The sequence below is a fragment of the Heliangelus exortis genome, chromosome 3 (genome assembly GCF_036169615.1).
Source record: "Heliangelus exortis chromosome 3, bHelExo1.hap1, whole genome shotgun sequence".
Classification (NCBI taxonomy): Eukaryota; Metazoa; Chordata; class Aves; order Apodiformes; family Trochilidae; genus Heliangelus; species Heliangelus exortis.
Window position 1 is genome coordinate 36,426,216 of NC_092424.1, and position 13,907 is coordinate 36,440,122.

The following is a 13,907-nucleotide window of genomic DNA, read 5'->3' on the forward strand; positions in this document are numbered from 1 at the left end:
TGCAAGAAGAAGAAAGTGTCTCCTGCTCAACTTTCTCCTAGAAAGACACACTGAGCAGCCACCAGGCATGAGCCCTTCACAGAGGTGGGATTAGAGAAGCACTAGGAACAAGGGCCAGGAGCCTGTGAGTCCAGCCTCAGTGGAAAGCCATTGGCCATTCCTTCTGTGCCCAGAGCATGAGCCACCACAAGGATCACTGCTAGCCAGAGGTGGTCATCATGCCTGCATGGTGCCCCATGGGACTGGTGGCAGGTTGCTCCCCCAAATCCAGTCTGTTTATTTAGAGGCAGGATGCATCCTGCAGTGATTTGAAAAGAAAGCATGGTCTGGAACAGGTGAGGGAGTGGGGTTTAAAGGCTTGAGAGGAGAGCAAGCACAGGAGGTGGCCAAAGGTAGAGCTGGTGTACATTGGGCCAGCTGAATGTAGGGCATAGTCAGCTCTCTTAACAAGGAGCACGGACCTGATCCCATCTCTCTGTGTTCTATTTTTGCACTTGATATGCTTGCTACATTAGTGGGTTTGGCTTGCAAGAGATTCAATAGCACTCTCCTGCTTTAAAGCAACTTTTCTGAATGCACAACATGAATCCATCGCTGGGGTCACATAGTGATGCTTGAAGTCAGAAGCTATTTTTAAAACTAAATTGCAGAGCCACACATGGCTTTCATTAGTGCTTTACATCAAATTTGTCAGCTAATTAGTGGTTTTTCATCACTAGTTTTTGCATGGTATTTTATTTGTTCACTCTTCAATATTGTCTTGTGACACCCCCAGCCCTTTGTACAGTCCCTGCCAGGCAGGGAGGAGGAGAGCTTTCAGGAGACCTTCCTGATCCTCCTGATGGATGGACCTGCTGCCTTTGGAGTGTATTTCAGTATTACATGTCTGAAGTGGGCAGTTAGCAGCCCATGTGCTCTTTTCCCTCCCTACCTCCATTTAGTGTTGTAAATGATGTATTGCAATCCTGAACTGTCTTCAGTTTGGAGGAGGAGGAGAAACCAAGGGAAGCTGCCAAACATGACTTCATAAGATCTGACTTTAAAATGAACAAAGTTTCTTGGGTGTCTTAGATTTTTTTTTTTCTTTATAAATAAAGGGAGTACAGAGAGCTTGAGTTGCTAATGACTGGTAGTTACGGGTCATTAAGCTCACTAACTGACTTCAGGATCAGAACTTTCTAATAAAGGCAGTAAGCACTTCTAGTATTTATTTCTCATTTTAAGGATGGGAAGATGTGATTACCATTCAAAAGTCTGCAGTTATTTTTTCCTGTTTATAATTACAGAGGGATCTTGCTATTTTTAAAGCTGTTTTTTAAACATTTGAAAGTATTCGGTGAAATAATTTCTATGGGTTTTTTCTTTTATTTGACCGTCTCCTTTAAAAAGCTCTGGAAAACAAATACACAGGGAAAAAAATGAAAAATATGTTAAAATAAGAAATAAAGCAGTTACTGAAGTGTAATAATCCTGGTTTATAGCACACTTTCCATTTAAATTGTTTTTATTAGAGATAAACCTGTTAAGCGTTGAGGAATTAAGTGCTGAATAGAGACGGTTGTTTCACTGCTGTATAAATGAAGGATCCCAGTATGCAGAAAAGAGTATGGCTGGTTTTACAAGTGAATTATTTGCCAGTTTGAAGGGCTCTGGTTACTTTGGCATCTGTTACAAAAATGATGATTTGTTTGTTGTGAACAAGGCTGAAAATTTTTGTAGGTAGTGTGCATTTTTTCATCATCCTTGTGCCTGCTTTGCTAGAAAGAGCTCAAGGAGAAAATGAGGCAGAGAGATTTTTGGGAATTTCTTGGCACTGTAGTGAGACACAGACTTCTGGCATTTAGTGCTTTGGGATAATATTGAGAGGGAGAAGCCTGCAGTTATGAGTATCAAAAGTTAGAGGTGGTGTGAAACTCTTCTCATTTGGGAGGGCTGAGGGAAGAGAAAAACTCAATATACCGCTAAGTCTCAGTATCCCCTTTCAGACAGCTGGTCCTGGAAAATTTCATTCAAAGACTGCAAATTGGAAGTCCCCGTGATCGCTCTGTCGATTCTTGAGCAAAGGTGACTTTGGAAATTTGTGACAGCAGGGGAAGGCCTTGTTTTATTCACTCAACAGAACTGAAATACATGGGGAACGGAGAAAGACCAGATCTGTGAGGAAAATGTCACTCGGGCTGTAACCTGAGCCTTAGCGAATTGTGGCTTTTGGAGGGTTTGGTGACCCTCTGAAAATCCTTGCTCTTTGGCTGCTATTATTGTAGCCAATTTCCAACTAAAATAAGTCTTTTGTCATCACCAGCCATGCTGCCTCTTGCTGAGAAGAAACCAAATTTGTTCGTGGCAGCGAGGGCAGCCAAGCTGAAGGTCAGAGTGCAGAGGCAGATTGTCGCATCCCTGAGGCCGGGGCTGGATTGCACCCATGGGACCAGCCATGCACCAACTGGGTAGACTGCCAGTGACCTCTGGAGAGAGGGCCCAGGCAAGAAGCCTCTGAGAAAACAACCTAGTAAAATGCAAATTGGAGAAAAGAGGGTTTCCTTTGGAGAAGAAGGTTTTCTCTTTGGAGTTGAGCAGGTGGAATAGTTGGGGGGGGGGTGTTTCTTGCTTTTGGAGCCACAGCAGAAAGCACAATCTTGTGTATACAAAAGAGCAAGTAAAAGTTAACCTGAAAAAAATAATAAACACTTTAAACTTCTGTGTTTGCCCAACTGTGCAAACGTTTCCTCCATGCCAGATCCTTTCCCTTGCAAAGAAAAAAAAAAAAAGCAACCCAAAGCATTGTTTTGCAGAGCTCTCTGCTCTCCTTGGGCAGGGAGAAGGCTACAACTTGTTCATGGAGAGAAATCATGCTGCTTGTGACACTATTGATTCCATTCTTTGAGGGGAAAAAAAAAAACAAACAAAAAAAAACCCCCATTCCACACTGGAGCAATGGTACCAATGCCTAGAGTGCTTGCATGGGCAAATTGATTTTATGCAAGTCTTTGAGCCTGTGCAAGTCTTTACTCACACTAGTAAGGTTACACAGCTGTCTTAATCATTAACTCAAGTTTTATGCTGAGTTGTATTTTGAGAATACTCCATCTGAGTAGCACTTAGTATGCAAATATCTTTTTTTAAGTCTTGATTTGTCTGAACTTTTTAAAATTAGAGTGATTTAGGGTTTCTTTCTCTTGAAGTAAGTCAATGTGAACATAGTGAGAAAGGGGCAGTGAGATTTTCTGTTAGCTTTTCTGTTCCATCATTTCTGCTGGTGTTATGTCAGTCTGGCAATTTGAAAATTCAAAGAGTGTTTACAAGATCTTGGTCTTGCTGTCAAAGAAAAAAACAGAGAATATTAGAAATTATCCTCATGCCTGTATATTTCTGCAGAAACAGCTAACTCACAATTTTGCCTGCAAAGAGATTTCCAATTTATAAACATAAATAGCACAGCATTGTGCTCTCTCAAGGAGAGCCACATTACTAGTTTTAATCTGATGGGTTCTTAGAAATTCCAGGTTTGGGATGCAGGAAGGAACTTGAAAGTGAGTACTTTCTTCTCTTTTTTTTCTTTTTCTTTTTTTTTTTTTTTTTTTAATGCATAGTGGTTTGGAGTCTACTATAATGCAAAGTAAAGCGTTCTGTTACAAAGGCAGGGAGGATGGGACAGAAGGTTAAAGGGCATCCTGGAAACAAACAGCTGGACCAGTTTATTTAAACAGATACAAGGATGGGGAGCTGACCTCCGTTTGACTTCTAGTGGGAGGAGCGAGAATGTCATTTTATTACTTTGCCCAGAAGGAGAATGTTCTTGTGTCTGAATTCCCCCTGAAGACATCCAAACACTGGGCTGTTTGGCAGAGTTGCTACTTATAGAAAATACTTAAAAGAATGCGTAGGAAGAAGGTAGATGTTAAGTACCTGTGTGTAAAATGTTCTTAAAGCGGATATCCCCAGAGATAGCGTGGGGCAAACAGGTGAGAATTATGTTCTTACCTTAGGTACATCTTGTGAATAATTCTTGGCAAATTCTAGCGATTTAGCTTATTATTCTAGCTATATAGTTTATTCTTGACCCTCCATTCTCACAAATAGCATTTGTGGTTTGGAGGAGATGGAAGAGAAGGTTGTGAATCTGGGGTATGAGTGCTTAATGTGGTGCATTTGGGTTTCTTTGGTGTAAAAGCTTTTGGTAAATGAAGGTTTTGGTGCCCAGCCAATCTCACTGCTACCAAAAAAACTGCTGCAGTAACAGGTCTTGGCAATCAGGCAGGAGAAGGATGGAGTAAACACAGCAAGAGCCTGCCAAGCTTGCAGAAAGAAATGGCTGGAGCACTGGGGTTTGGTGTTGTTGTTTTACTAAGGAGAGTTACTGTGAAAATTGCTTTCTGCAAATGCAGATTACAGATATTAAACAATTTTCTAATTGGTCATGGAGCTAAGGCAGCTAATGGGGGAAAAAAAGCAGATTTTTTTAATTGCTTATTTCACATGGTGTTTGTGCTACACCTGTGCTTATAATGAGAAAGGAGAATTAGTCTAACCTTCTGCTCACATGATTCTAATTTTCATGGTTTGTACAAGATAATGATAAACTGATTTGCAACACTGTTTGCTGGAGTTGTGGGTTGGGTTTTTTATTAGAGTTGTGTAGAAAAAAATGATCCAATACTGTTGCTGACAAAACACGACCTATAGGGTTCAGGTGTAAGGTTTTCGGATCAGCACCCAGAATCGATGCCTTTGAGCCCATTTTGTCAAGACAGGCTTGATTAGGACTCAACATCTTGATTAATTTTTGCAGGAGTTTGGGTAATGGGAGGTAGGAGGAGACCAAAATTGCCGTGCTGGTCTTTGATGAGGGCAAAACAAACAGCACAGAGAGGTGGTCTGTGATTCTTTTCCCTTCCGGCATAGGGGAATGGGTGGGCAGAGCAGCTTCCCACAGAAAGGTCCTGGTGGCTTTATCTCTGCATTAGGAGAGCTCCTGCTAAGCCACCCCAAGCAAAGGCAATGAAAGCAAGCACCAAGTAACCCTTTATGGACTTTCCCATTGCATTTTGCAAGGGTAGTGTGGTTTTACCCCTGCTCATTCTTCCTTTACTAGTAAATATCGTGACGTATGTGTTTTTATTCTTTTTTCTGTCTCACAAGGAGTGTGAAGTTTGGTTATGAAGCTTTGCTCTAATTAAATCTCAGTGGAGATGTTTTCTGAGGTTTTTTAACTGAGTTTCTGATGAGCAAAACTGCAAGAGAAGTTCTAATGCACTTCAGACAGGTTCCCAGCCATGTTTTCCAGCCTCCTGATTTCAGTGCCACAAGGAGAGTGGGGCTCTTGCAATCCCTCTCCTTCTGTTTCACTCCAAATTATTTTAAATATTCCTTTGCCAAATAAGCATATCAAGATAAACTGAGGCAAAGAGCTTCAAAAGCTCAAGGAGTACCGCTGCAGATGGCTATTTTACAAAACAACCATACCTTTTTTTTTTAATTATTTCCAAAGATCTGCTTTTCATTGTTCGAGGGAATTTTCAGTAGTCCAGTAATTACAGTTTAACAAGATGTTTGCTGTAAATGGTCAGGCCTAGCTGGAGAAAACAGGATTATAAATTCAATTACTGTAAAGCTATGACCTCGCCTTGACCCCTCAGACTTTGCATAAAGAGAGAGGGGGGGAAGAAGCCCACCAAGAAATGGCTAGGAGGAATGCACAGCTCTGAAGTCCGCAGCAGTGTGACTTGGCAGTGATAAAACTCCAGACGTTCCCTCATTTTGATGGGGTTCTGCCATCACAGTTCATTATCTTAATAGTGGGCATTAAAAGGGAATTAGGTTTGCAAGAGGTAGGGGCAGGTTTTGATTTAAAAAAAAAAAAAAAGAAAAAAAAGAAAAAGAAAAAAAAAAAAAAGAAAAAAGAAGTCGAAGGACATAAGGCAGAAATGGTCCTAATGAGGGGGAGGTAGCAGATGCCCTCACGCGCATCTCGACGGCTTCACCCATTTTTTTTTTTGTGCCCCATTCTGAATTGAGAAGAGCGTCACTGGTATTGTTTCCTGAAAACTCAGCTAATTCCCCCATGAAAAGATTAAATGGAAGTGTCCGACTGTGGTAGAAAGCAGGCAAACATAAATCAGCTCGGAAACCCCAAGCTCATGCTCTCAGAGGTCATTGGGGTTAGAGGTTTTGCAGTATTTGCATCCACACACAGCTCAATGCAGAGCACCGTGGTGGGGCAGGAGGGCTTGGGGATGGGTGGAAGTTGTCCCCTTCGATAACCATTTGCTTTCCTCTTTTTTTATCTTGCAGGTTTATTAATGCTAGAAGAAGAATAGTTCAGCCCATGATAGACCAGTCCAATCGAGCAGGCAAGTCCCCAGTAGTAACTATATTCAAGTCACGCAGGCAAAAACCATCCTCAAGCCATTCACCAGGAGGTCCATTACCTGGTAAATAAATGAGAAATGAATGCTGGGAGTGCCTGACAATTAAAATACAACCAGCTTTGTTTCATTACAAACCTAGTAATTTTACCATGATTAAAACATTTTTGGGGGAAAAAAAAGACACAGAAAATTCAAAAAGGAAACTAAAATTATCCACTCTATGACCAGACTTTCTGTGCACACTCGGATTTTTATTTTTTTTTTAGTAGTTGTTTTGAGTTTTCCTTCCCAGCTCTTTCTGCTCCTGTGACCACTCCCTGGTGCATGGCTTGGTGTGGAATTGCTGTAAACTTTATTACCTGTCAAAAGGGCAAAGGGGTCAGAATCGCTTGTGGGACTCAGTAAAGTTCAAAGACATTCAATGAGGTAGAGCTTTATGTGCTTTAATAACCCAAGGCAGCTTACTTCTGAAGCCGACTTTTAGTGTACAGTGAAAACCTCTCATTCAGGTAGTGGTGCTGGAATAGTGTCCTTTTATCCCTCGTCTCTTCTTTTTTAGTAACTGTCTTTCGGGATCGCTGTCTGTCTTTGGGGGACTTTTTTATTTTATTTTTTTATTTTTTATTTTTTAATCTTTAAATAAAGTTTTCTCATGCCAGTTATGTCTAGGGTGTTGGCTTGCAGCTCTGTGTGGGTATTCACCATTAAGGAACAGCCCGTTACTCCCAATTGATTTTGTTTTCCACATCTCGCTGCCAAATAACCAAATCCATTGTTGTCCAAGATGCCTTTGGGCCATGCTTCTTCTTTGAGGACATTCGATTATTTTGTCATTAGAGGTAAATATCTGGCAGAGACGTGTTCAGGTCCTGCTCTTCGAAAGGCACACGGGTGTAATTTAACACACTGTGATTTCAGTGTGACTATTCCAGCCATAAAATCCGTCTCCTATACAGGTCTTTGCATTGACGTCAGCAGCAGCAGCAGCTGGAGCCGGGGCTCCTCGTGTCTTGAGATTTTGGATCGCTAACTTCATTTCCAAGCTGGCAGTAGGAAATTAAGTCAAAACTAAGCAAGCTTGTTAGCCCAGACACTAAATTTGAGCGGTAGATGTTTTCCCATTTTTTTTTTTAGAGCTGGCATGGATAGCCATCTTGCGCAGTCCCTGGGGAGGAGGGGGGGTTGTTTCTTGATGCCAAGAGAAGCGGTGACCCTTTTGGCTGTCAGTAAAGAGCAATGTTCTGTGCTTTTCCAGTAAGTCAAGGAACACCTTATAACCCTGACGGGCAGCCAATGGGAGGTTTCGTGATGGACGGCCAGCAGCACATGGGCATCCGAGCGCCAGGTAAGCCCCAGGGGAGCGTTGCCCGCCGATGGGTGATCTGGGTCGTGCCACCACAGGTAACTGCACCTCCACCTTCTGCTGCTGTCTCAGCTGCCTGCCTTGCCTCGCCTGTCTTCTGCCTGCCTTCAACACTGCCGAGGGAAACCAGGCACCTTCTTGCTCGAGTGGTCCTGGGCCCTCTGCCGTGCTGTGTTTTGGAAAGGGGCTTTTGGCACTATCTGTTGACTTTGCTCATTCTCTGGCATCTTCTTGGATTTTTATCTCCCTCTAGGACCTATGAGTGGAATGGGCATGAATATGGGCATGGAGGGGCAGTGGCACTACATGTAACCTTCACCTAGGTAACCAATGGCAAAGCCAGGGGGAAGTAAGTACAAACGGGGTCTTTGTTCTCACTTTGTCCGAGGAATATTTGTCTCCTTGCATTTCCCTATGTTCTCCCTGCCCATAGCCTCATGCTTGTTCCTTCCTTTCCATCCATCCATCCATCCTACGCCTGGGCTCCTTCAGGTTTCTCTCCCTCTGGTTCAGCACAAGCTTTCCAAGCTCCCAAACCCCCTGTGCGCGCGCGCGCCGTATGTTGACGCCGCCGTACATCGACGCCGCCATACATTGATGCTATTATCCATCCCCGAGCACATGACAAAACAAGAAGCAGCCAGGGAGGTGGGGGAGCCCGTCGTCTTGGCAACAGACTGATTTGCAAAATGTAAGCGGTCTGCAGCAGCGCAGGGAGAGGAAAGAGCATGTCCCCAAAGTGTCATAAATCTGTCTAACCGCAGTTGATGCATGAGTTACATTTCTCCCGCTAACCTGCAACGCACCAAAAAAGCCAAACAGAGACTCCTCATAGGTAAAATAAATAAATAAGTAAACGGCGGCTTCTCTTAGTTGCATTTTGGAAGGCAACGGATGAAACTTTGAATCTTTTTTTTTCTTTTTTTTTTTTTTTTTTTTTTCAAGTTTATTTCTCTTTGTCTGTCCGTCATAATGGGATTACGTGTGGCAAAGGAAAAAGAGAGAATACAAAATAGAGGTGTGCACAGCAGGCTATGGAGCTTAGCCCAGGCTAATTGACTATATCCAAATTAAGTATGCCATCACTTGCAGTGTGACAAATGGATTTGACTTATTCAGTATACAAAAATAGAGATCATTAATGCAATCTTCAGTGGCAGGCCTCGTGAAGAAAGCCTAGAAAAACTGTCCCGCTTTTTTTTTTCCCCCCTCTTCTCTTTTTATAGGGGAAAATACGTTATACAAATTTTTGTGGTGTGTTGTTTTTTTTGGTTGTTTTTTTTTTTTTTTTTGAAAGAGTAAAGCAGTTTGAAACACTGCTACTGTGTTTAAATTGTGCCTGATTTTGTCCCTTTCGGTTTCTTTCTGGAGTTAAAAGCAGTTATTTTGGGATCTTTGTTGTGCCCCCAGCCTATATTAATGTAGGGCTTGAACTTAGCCAGGCCAAGTGTATTTCGTAGTCATCTTCTCTGGGTGTGAGTCAAAACTAAGTTTTAACAATTAGCTGTGAAAACATTCCTCGGAGCTTGGGAATGCAACAGCCTTATTACCTCATCATGGAAATTTCTAGCTTAGTTAATTTAAATATTGTTTCTTAGTTTCTGGGTCAATTAAATTTAAATGATGTATTTTATGCTTCGTGACCAATTAAATTAATAGGTTATTACAAAAAATATTATCATCTTTTTTGATTAAAGAGCTGTGAGTACAGTATATTTTATAAGCAATTTTCATTAGTTCAAAACTGTTCCTTTAGGCTAGATTAAGCAGCGATTCATTGCTCAAGCCTTGAGACCTGATTCCAAGGTGTTCGGTGCATTCACAGCGCGCTCTTACTTAGAACTAAAGCCAATTGAACCTACTTAGCAATAGCGTATGCCTTTCACCCTTGATGATTATGGAGCTTATAGCTCTGCGAAACAATACACCTGTCAGTTCCCATCAGCTACAGCAATCCAAGCAGAAGGCAGAGGCCCACGGAAAGCAGGAGGTTTTATTGTTTTGGGTCCAATTTTTTTTCCTTATTGTTCTCCCCAGCCCGCTGAAAGGTCGGCTGAGTTGCGCGCCTGATTTTTGCGGGCAGAAGTGAGAGGGAGGGAAGAATTCATTGATAACTGTTATCGGTTATATAGGCAGATATTTTAATGTGTTTAAAAATACGGGTTTGATTTACGATTGTCCTTAGTAATCCTATCGATTTCGGCTTTATATGAGGCCTTTGTTCAGCACTGTATGTGCTGACTCTATAGGGTCTGTTTGGATGGCACAAATACTTGGGACAGATTCCAAGTGATGGGCTTGAGAGCTAAATAAATAACTGTTGACAAACCTCGACACTGATTTAACCCAACATCTCTCCTCCCAAGCCCTTCATTAACTACTACATATTCCTTGCCTTGTATTCCCAGCACGCGTTTACAAGCAGGGAGGCGAAGGCGGGTAGCTGGAGCAAGGCCATGGGGGATAGAGCCCACCTGAGAGCCCTGACAGGGCTTCCCGGGCTTAGTGCCACCACCCCGTGTGACTTTACTTGTCATCAGGCTGGCTCTGCCTTCAGCGTCCTTCCAGATTGAAAGCATCTCCCAATTGTACATGCAGAAAGTGGTTTTATCTCCCAAAACTCTGCATTTGGAGAGGGGAGGGTGCTTCAAGGTTCTTTTTTGACCTGGGAATCATTCCCGTTGCCATTGTTGTGAGTCTGTACGTAGGCTTGGATCCCACTAAAGTGACTGTACTCGCATGCCCGTGACTCCATGGTCCCACCTTTCTCAAGCCTGGCCTTCCTTCCCATGCCTGAGCGGAGGTGCTTCAGGGCCTGATGTCTGTAGCTGGACCCCATGTCTCACCTCCACCTCTTTCTCTCCACAGGACTGCAAAGTATGCCAGGGGATTATGTGTCTCGGGGTAGTCCAATGGGTATGAATATGGGACAGCCAAGCTATACCCCACCCCAGATGCCCCCCCATCCCGCTCAGCTGCGTCATGGCCCCCCCATGCATACCTACATTCCTGGACACCCTCACCACCCAGCGATGATGATGCATGGAGGACCACCCCACCCTGGAATGCCCATGTCAGCATCAAGCCCCACAATGCTTCATACCGGTGAGCCGGCAGTGAGCGGACAAGTGATGGACATTCATGCTCAGTAGCTTAAGGGAAATATGCGTTGTCTGCAGCGACGGTAGATTTCAAACATTGTCTTTCTGCAATGACTATGGAGTTCTTGGCATCAACTTTGGACCAAGGGAAGTTCCAATTCTTCACAGGGACCCTGAAAAGCAGGAAAACACCAACCGAAATCAACTTCTGGGGACATGCTAAATACCTATATAAGACATTAAGAGAACAAAGAGTGAAATATTGTAAAATGCTATTATACTGTTATCCATATTACGTTGTTTCTTATAGATTTTTTAAAAAAAATGTGAAATTTTTCCACACTATGTGTGTTGTTTCCATAGCTCTTCACTTCCTCCAGAAGCCTCCTTACATTAAAAAAAAAGAAGCCTTACACTTTTCCTGCAAATGACAGAAAGGGCTTATTTGCAGGATTTTTAGAGCATTAAAATAATTATGTCAGGCAGAAGAATCTTTCTTCTATCCTCTAGGATCTCAGCCATGCACACTCTCTCTCTCCTCTCTCCTCCTCTCTCTGTCTGTCTTTCTTCTATTTCTCTCCCTTCCTCCCCATCTCTCTCCCTCTCTCTCTTTCTAGCCTGGGGCGTGAATTTGCATGTCTAATTCATTTACTCACCATATTTGAATTGGCCTGAACAGATGTAAATCGGGAAGGATGGGAAAAACTGCGGTCATCAACAATGATTAATCAGCTGTTGCAGGCAGTGTCTTAAGGAGACTGGTAGGAGGAAGCATGGAAACGGAAAGGCAGTGTATTTGAAGCCTAATTGTCACATCAGAGCATCCTTGTCCCCATGCAGCAACCACCACCTTGTACATCACTTCCTGTTTTATGCAGCTCGAAACATGGACTGAAGATTTATTTTTAATATGTTGACTTTTGTTCTGGGCAAAACATCGGTTGTGTGCATTTTTTTTTTTTCCCATAGTCCCATCATGGAGCATTTATGTATACATTGTAAATAAATTTTGTGCAAAAAGGACTGGAAAAATGATCTGTATTATTGCAATTTTTTGTAAAAGTAGCAGTTTGGTATGAGTTGGCATGCATACAGATTTACTAAGTGGGATAAGCTAATTATACTTTTGTTGTGGTTAAACAAATGCTTGTTGATAGCCTTTTTCTATCAAGAAACCAAGGAGCTAATTATTATTAATAATAATCATTGCACACTGAGTCTTAGAGTTTCTGATTGAAACAGTTTGGATTGTATAATAACTCAAAGCCCAGTTGTAGTAGTTTGAGTGCAGTAATGAAATCTGAATCTAAAATAAAAACAAATTATTTTTTGTCATGGTGACTCCACTGCTTGCAAAATTTGTTTCCTGCCTCCCTCCCCCCTGCAATATTTGTAGCCATTCTATGTCAAAGTGGGAGCTGAGCAGCTACGAAATTCAGCTAGCTCCAGAGATGTACCTATCATTTGCTATTTGAGTATTGGCTTTGCATTTAAAGAATGTAAATGAAATGCTGTGGTGCGAAAAGAAACTTTCTGGGAACCTGCACTGTAAATTGTCAGGATGGGAATTATTGCCTCTTAATAAATGTAATATCATAGGGCATTATCAGACAAAAATTTGTAAACAGTATTACCCCACCACCACTAAATTTGAGTTGTAATACAAAGTTGAAATTATTTGAGCCAGAACCATACTCCGTTTCTTTCTGGAATTGAACGTAAGAAGGAAGGAGGAAAATAAAACTTGGAAAACATTTCCCAGGCAATGCATATTTGTAAGTAAATGATGTGCTGGTGTCAGGGGTGCTGGACTTCTGGAGCAGAGGCTGGTGCAGGCGTCCTCAATGACCACTTCCTTGCCCAGCTCTCACTTTCTGCACCCAGATAGCCCATCAAACAGCACCAAAGAGCATGGGCAGGCTGCAGTACCTGCTCTTTTTCTTTAAATAAAACTGCAGCTATAGAAAGAAACAGTTTCCCAGTTGTAAGAAAAATACACGTAAGTTTTAATTGAGGCAAAATCATTCAGCAGCCCACCCAACACCCTCCCCAGCCTCCCCAGCAGCTGACACAGAGATGCTGTGGGTGCATCCCCACTGCTCCCCCAGACTCCCCCACCTCCCCGGAGCCCTCCGGTTGTAGTGGGGGGTTGGGCAGGGCTGGGCAGCAGAGCAGGCAGGGCTAAAACAGTGTGCAGACAGGATGCAGGCAGGGCAGGGGCAGGCAGCACAGGCCTTTCTGAATTAAGCAAGCCACTAAAGCAGGGTCCTCTCCCTTAGCAGCTCAGATCTCCTAATTTTTTTTTTTTTTCACTTTTTTAAGTCATGAGCTTTCTTTTTTAGTTATTATTATTATTATTTTAATTACCCTCCCCTTTCTTTTTCTTTTTCTTTTTCTTTTTCTTTTTTTTTTTTTAAAGTGCCCCAGAGGCTGTTCATCCTGGCTCCTGCTTTGTGGGCCCAGAATCATGACACTTCACTGCCAAAACGTGAATGAGTGGGTCTTGCTTTTTCGTTTTTGGTTTGGTTTTTTCGTTGTTGTTATTGTTTTTTTGTTTTGTTGTGGGGGGTTTTTTTACATGTTTCTTGAAAGACAAAAACAAACCGCCCTCTTGCATGCGAGGGCACACGCGTCCCTTCCTCCTCGCTGCCGCAGAGAAGTGGGGCACAGACCTTCTTCCATCGGACCTTTTCAGAAATTATTAGTCCTTTTGGGGAGGGGGCAGATTTCAAATTAAACCCACCATTATATCCCAAGACATTTAATCAGCTGTAATTATAACACATTCAAAATAAAGAATATGCCTTGACAGTATTTTTATTGTTATTGTTCATCGCATGATGTTAGACAGCTTCAGAGGCACAGGAAAGAGAAGTAAACGGGTTACAAATAGGGAATTATCCCGCGTTTAGCATTAAAATTCATTTAGATAAAATTGCCACAAACATTTAAATAGGGAGATTAGTTCCCCCTCACGCCTTATTGCACTCTCTCAATGGCTCCGTTAAGAACATTTTACACGTTGGAAATTCCGCCTTTTCGGGCCACTCGCTGTTTCCTAGCTACCCGCCTTTC

General features: G+C 42.5%; 1 protein-coding gene across 5 annotated transcripts in view; it reads left to right on the forward strand.

The window, feature by feature from the left end:
- The window catches only part of MEIS1 (Meis homeobox 1), a 110,464-nt gene extending 98,297 nt beyond the window's left edge, over positions 1-12,167 (forward strand). For 2 of the 5 annotated variants that reach the window (XM_071740207.1, XM_071740209.1), the window contains exons 10-12: positions 6,292-6,354; positions 7,628-7,713; positions 10,600-12,167. In XM_071740207.1, coding sequence (XP_071596308.1) covers positions 6,292-6,354; positions 7,628-7,713; positions 10,600-10,883 — 433 coding nt within the window. In that variant the 3' untranslated portion in view covers positions 10,884-12,167. Of the gene's footprint in view, positions 1-6,291; positions 6,355-7,623; positions 7,714-7,984; positions 8,081-10,599 lie in introns of all 5 variants that reach the window. The other 3 variants (XM_071740210.1, XM_071740211.1, XM_071740208.1) reach the window with 3 other exon arrangements.
- Positions 12,168-13,907: the final 1,740 nt, after the last annotated feature.